Source organism: Lactuca saligna, chromosome 3 (genome assembly GCF_052625555.1).
Source record: "Lactuca saligna cultivar CGN05327 chromosome 3, ASM5262555v1, whole genome shotgun sequence".
Taxonomy (NCBI): Eukaryota; Viridiplantae; Streptophyta; class Magnoliopsida; order Asterales; family Asteraceae; genus Lactuca; species Lactuca saligna.
Window position 1 is genome coordinate 5,187,806 of NC_136419.1, and position 6,215 is coordinate 5,194,020.

At 34.1% G+C, this 6,215-nt stretch overlaps 1 protein-coding gene across 1 annotated transcript; it reads right to left on the bottom strand.

The window, feature by feature from the left end:
• Window positions 1-899: 899 nt before the first annotated feature.
• On the bottom strand, window positions 900-3,170 carry LOC145034302 (uncharacterized). Its single transcript, XM_078982682.1, has one exon. It carries the CDS (start codon window positions 2,931-2,933, stop codon window positions 1,077-1,079), a length of 1,857 nt encoding a protein of 618 aa, XP_078838808.1. The 5' UTR covers window positions 2,934-3,170; the 3' UTR covers window positions 900-1,076.
• Between the last annotated feature and the right edge of the window lie 3,045 nt (window positions 3,171-6,215).

Sequence of the window (6,215 nt, forward strand, 5' to 3'; positions counted from 1 at the left end):
TGATTTTCCATATACAGTTTCTCATTTTTTTAATTTTAGAAACTGTCACATTTTTTTTTTTATTTCTCAGTTTTGACTGTTTGATTCGGTTTAGCTTTAAAATAAAAGTTAGATCCTTTGTGGTTTTTACAAAAAATGTCAATGGACCGCAACTTTTCCTTATCGATAAAAATAGTCCATGGACAATTTATCATCTTTGCCTTATTTATATGAATAGTGCATGTACAGTGTATTTGACTTGTTTACATAAATGATATAGGTACATATAAACGTGTATGACTTGTATTTTTTTGGATGGTTTTTCAGTTAAAACTGAACTTAACGAAAAAAAAAAAATAACTAGCATTTTAATTTTTGAGTTTCAGTTTTGTTTTTCTCATTATATTTAAAAGGGAAATTCCGATAAAATCATAATATTTTGGGTCAGTTTACGGTTTAGTCCCAACATTTATTTTTTTTAATAGAAAAGTTCCGATCATCTAATTCTATATGATAATTTGTTATTTTCTATTAAAAAATATAAAGACTGTTTGTTAATTTGAGCTAAATATAAAAAAATCGAACTTTTCTGTGTTCAAATAATAAAAGTTTTGACTGAACCGTAAACTGACCCGAAAAATTGAGATTTATTGAAGATTTCTCTATTTAAAGTCATAAATAAAAGATAATTTCATTTCATATATCGGTTTAAATAATACAAGAGGCGTTTGACCCTTGATTCACTAACTTCTTATATTTACCTTTGGTACTTGCTTTTATAGGTTTAGTTCTTGATCAATTTGTGATCCTCAAACGTTTTTAGGGCTTAGCATCACTGATAGAACACTATGTAGGTCGTATGAACGAATTCGTGAATGGACATGTAGAAAAGATAAACTCTGAACAACACAGCAGGAGAATTATAAAATGCTTTGCAGTTTATTTAGCTTATTGATTCTTGAATTCCTACTTGCATCACGGATGCTACAAATGAGAGATCCCATTTGACAAATATTCATGTTTCGGAAATTCTATGAACAGATGAATAATTGAATGATGAATTAAAATTATTGAAATGAAATCTTTGACCTTCAAATCTAAACCTCAACAGTTGTCCGATTAAGCGCCATATATCTCCACCTTTCTTTCTCCACAAAATCTGCATCCAAGAACCTTGAAACAAACACCCACACTCTATAAACATCTTCAAAATTTGTCAAAAACCCAACTGTAGCCATGATCACAGGTATCCCTATCTCTATCTTCTCTTTCCTTTTGTTCATCGGGCTATTACGCCCTTCATTCTCAATGTTCTTTACCTCTACTAATCGTTCCTTTTCTTCACAATTCTTGTCCACAAAACTAACATGTTTTAAAGTCGCATAACTAAGAGAAATGTTATGTCTATCTGCTAACTTCTGCACGAGTGTAGGCTCAACCTTTTCACCTTTCCAATCAAACACATTAAAAGCCACCACAGGACCTCGATCCACCCTCACTTTTGGCCCATAAACCCTAACCAAAGGCACCCCTTCTTCCGAATGTGGATGATGAAGACTACCGAATGCATTGACCAGCCAGTTGACCAGGTACCTTACCCTCGTACTTATCAATATCAAACCTAACGAGTCTGCATGATCTAACCCTCGAAACTCGATATCTGAGGTAACCCCACTGGTGCTTGCTTCGTTTTTGTCGACAGATTTGTCTAATTTCAAGAGTTCGGAAAAGGACAATTCCGTCTTTTCTTTATTAATTTCTTTGATTTCTTGTATTTCGAAGGTTTCTTGATTGGAGAGTGATGAACTGGAGCTGGAGCTTGAGCTTGCCATGGCTATGTCTTCTCGTTTTCCGGTTGTATTGAGACTCCCGGATTGTTGGAGAAACAGAGGTCGGTTAGAAGCTTGAACAATGTTAACCAATCCTGTGGTTGTAGATGAGTTATTGAGAATCGTTGATCTTGCTTTTTTAACAAAAAGACACCCGAATCCAGATGGGTTTTCTCCAAAAATCTTGTAAAATGAACAGATTAAGAAATCTGGGTGGAAAAGAGAGAGTCCTAATGTCTCCATGTCTTTTGCTCCAAATGCATTGGCATCAAGACAAACATGCCACCCGTTTTCTTGAGCTAAACTCATCCATAGATACGAGTATCGAGTTCCCGTAACTTTAGATTGAAGCGGGAAAACGAAAAGTCCCTTTTTTTTCTTTTTCTTTTTGTTTTTATCCGCAACCGAAACCGATTTTCTGAGTCGTTTCGATTGGATTCTCATGTTAGGCCACGAGAACAGGGCCGAGTCAACTCGCCCTGACCTTTTCTTACAACTCTCAATCATGGTTTCCACAGCTTCGTTTTCATGGTCATATACAGTCAAGAGATTACGATTTGTATGAAAAGGGTAATTATCTGCCAACACTTTGAATGCCGATGACTGGTTAGCTGTAAAAACCAAAGAGTAATCATCCGATGAAATATTCATAAACCTAAAAATCCTTTCTTTAATAACCGATTCAAATTCCTGTTCTTGACCACCATGCGTAATCTGTGCATACAAATTCACTGATTTGTATATAATGTTAAAAAAAGGCGCGTTGGAATGTAACTGTTGCGAATACGAAAACAACCCATGACCAATGTAATCAAGACATACATGGTTATTGTTGGAGAGGTGATAGAATTCGTGACTCCGGATTCGGTCAGCTCGGTCAGTCTCCGGGTAGTGAGGGTAAGCTTTTTTCATGGTGGAAAACGATCGTTCGAGGTCGGGTAATGATTCATGGTTAGTGAATTGAGCATTTGGAGGAAGCGAAAAGGCTGTTGCAGCAATGAAATCATACCTGGAAGGTGAAATCCCTTGTTCGGGATTCTGTTTCTCGGGCAGCCCGAGTACTTGAGTGGGGCAGCAACGTCTGAAACAGGCTCTAGAGACTTCCTTGATGCAAGGCGAAGTCATGTTTTGCTCTCAAGTTTCAAATTTGGTGTTTTGATTCATAAATTTGTTGTTTTTGAGAAGTTGCCTGATGAAGAGGGTGTTTGGGTTATAAATGAAGAGGGACACGGGACACTTAACAATTAACATTGTCTTACTTTTCTTCACAATGTTACATTGTTTATATCATTTTTGTTGTTAATACTAAGATAAATACAGCTCTCTTTGACTTGTATTATCAAATAGCGGATTCCAGGAAACTCGAAATTTTATATTGTTTTTATAGCAAAATCCGTGTACTTTTTAGTAATTATTTGTTAATAAAGGTGTGGGAATTGAATTTCAAGATAATTTTAAATGACCAATAATTGTGTCATGAGAACAACAGCTTTATGGTCAAGTTGTATTTTACGTGGATGATGATTTTAGTGGTCCTTAGTGGAAATTCTTGCACTCCACTATTCCATGAAGTGGCTCATATTCCGTAACAAAAAGTAGTTTGTCTTCGGGGCAAAACGTTACCTCGTTGATTGACGTGTAATTAGTTGTGTATTCAGTTTTATTTTTATCTTTCGGAATAAAACTGTTTATTAAATACTTGGGTTTAAAAAGAAAATAAACATAGTAAATAGAGTAGAGGAAGGGCCAGTTTGATATCATTGGTTTATAGTTTATACAGCCTTAAAAAAAAATTATAGCTTAAACTAAGTTGTTCTCACATAAATGAAATAGTTAGAAATTTGTAAATGCATAAAAATACACCAAATATCATTTGACATGTTTTATTTTTATTATCATAACTTCATTGTTTTTTTCTTTTTCTTTTTTGACTCGCTATAACTTGTAAGTATTATATAGCAAAAATTATTTTATTCACACCTAAAGAAACTAAACGTGTAGGAAGGAGAAAAGAGCATTTTTTTTTCCTACTTACTTTATTTTATGAAAATGGCCGGCAACTTATCTTTTTGTAGGTCAATGGCGTGGCATATGTAGTGGGTTTCCACAACTTGCCCTAAGCAATTATCCCTTCGAGGGTAATTTCGTGAACCAGTTGCGGATATAAGGATATTTTTTTGGTAAAATTAACTTATAGTTAGAAAGTTAGAAGATAATAGTTGTTGGTGGAAATTGTAACTTTTATTTATGTAAAGGTGTATATGAGAAATATGGTTGAGCTCGGTACCGGAACCATATTGATCCTGTATCGAACTTGAAAATACCAACACCGAATTATGGATTGCATATCGAACCGATATGTACTATATGACACTGGTTTGATTCTGATTCGAGTAATTCAGTACATTCTTATTTTAGTATCGATTTTCTGTTTGCAATTATAGAACTGGGTGCTCGAGTTTAACAAAATAGAATGTTCTTGATATGAGATGAGGTTAAAACAACAAACAACGCATATAAAAAAATAAGCCCAAAATCCGAGTACATATTAGAGAGCTATGAACGTTCAAAGTTGAGGAAAAATTATATACATGTCTAGTAAGAAAAAAAATGACAAAGTCAGGAAAATTTAAGTTTTCAAATACCCATATTTATGAGTATGTAACTCAAGCTATATTATCCGAATCGGTTGATTCTTGAGTCTAACATGTAACGAAGACAATGAAGAAAATGCACAAATAATAATAATAATAATAATAATAATAATAATAATAATAAATAAATAAATAAATAAATAAATAAAAATCTTATTTGTGTTCACATAAGAGAGTTGTGAGTGTCCACAGAGGAAAATTATATATTATTTAATAGTAAGTAAAAACATGAGGGAAATTGTGCACATAATCATTAAGAAAATTTTAGTTTTCAAGTACCCATGTTTAGAGCTATATAATCTAGGTTATATTTATTGAAATTAGTAGCTTCTTGATCTTAACATATAGTCAAGACAGAGAAGAAAACCCAAGAATAAAATAAGCTTATTTGAAGCTTGTACGAAAGAGTTATGAGGGTTGTAATATGGTCTGGTTTGGTAATTTTTATCCAAATTTACAGACACCAAACCGGGTAGCACTAAGAACCGAAAAATGGAAATACGAGGAACCAAACACAAAACCAATGAGGAAATTCAAGTCCTCTTATATCATCATATTGTTATATGTTGATGATATGTTAATTGTTGGATCCAACATGCAGCAAATCAACAAGCTAAAGAAGCAACTAGCCAGTGAGTTCGAGATGAAGGACTTATGTAACATCCATAAAATTCCAGTAAAATTTAAACTTTTCAAAACAATCATTTTTCTATAGAAGTGTTTACAAAACCGTTATTTCCAAAACCTTTATTTAAAATCAGAATCATTTTACTCATGGTTTTCAAAACAATAACATTATCAGAGTATCCCATAAATCATAAGTCCAAAACGCGAGGAAGTGTACGATCATGCATTCGCTTTTCCAATGCATCTGAAACACCTTAAACAATAAATTGAAACCGTAAGTGTTAGGTCATAATTCATGTTTTATACTTTGCTTTTCTAAGCCTTTATGGTTTTCGGTCTAGGGCCGAAATCCCCTTGAGTTCCTTGTAATTGGACTGAAATCATGTGTGATTTCGGTTAGACTTTATATTGTTTTGTTTAGGTTTTGGGCTTGGGCTTGGTTATTAGGCCTATGTATATATAGTGTTATTTAGGCTTGAAAATTAGTTAGATTGGAGCAAGGGACGTTCTAGGGGCTGCCATATTGCTTAGAACATGTTTTTGGAGAGAACCAAGAGATAACAGTGTGTAACAGTGAATCTTATGTACCCGACTATTCAATCTAATAGTGTGCATTGAAGATGAACTATTTGTGTTCTTATTTCATCTTTATCTTGCATTATACACTTTGATTGAGATTCCGCACCATCAAAGTGAATCCGATTGATTTGTAGGAGAATTCGGGACTTACAAGTGGTATCAGAGCTTGGATTGGTATCAATCGGATCATTGCAAGATATTTTTAAGAGTTTTTCTTGGAAATTCTTGGTGTTTTTAATTTATTTTTGACAAATTTTTGGCCATTGTTCTTTGTGTTCTTCATATTTTAGGAGTTTAGATCGAGTTTGGCATTAAAATATTGAAAATCCCGTGTTTTTGGCAAGTTTTGGGTGATTTTTTGCCAAAATTTGCGAAACAGTAGCAAAACCTGCGGATTCGGTCAAACAATAGTGAATGTGGTTCAGCCTCAGAAATCTCGGACGTGCCTCGCAGGTTCTCAGTCTACAACTTCGGTCTTCGGTCAGCAAAGGTTCTCGGTCCGAACACTTCGGACTCGCACGTGTTCGGTTCCGCGACTTCAGATCTT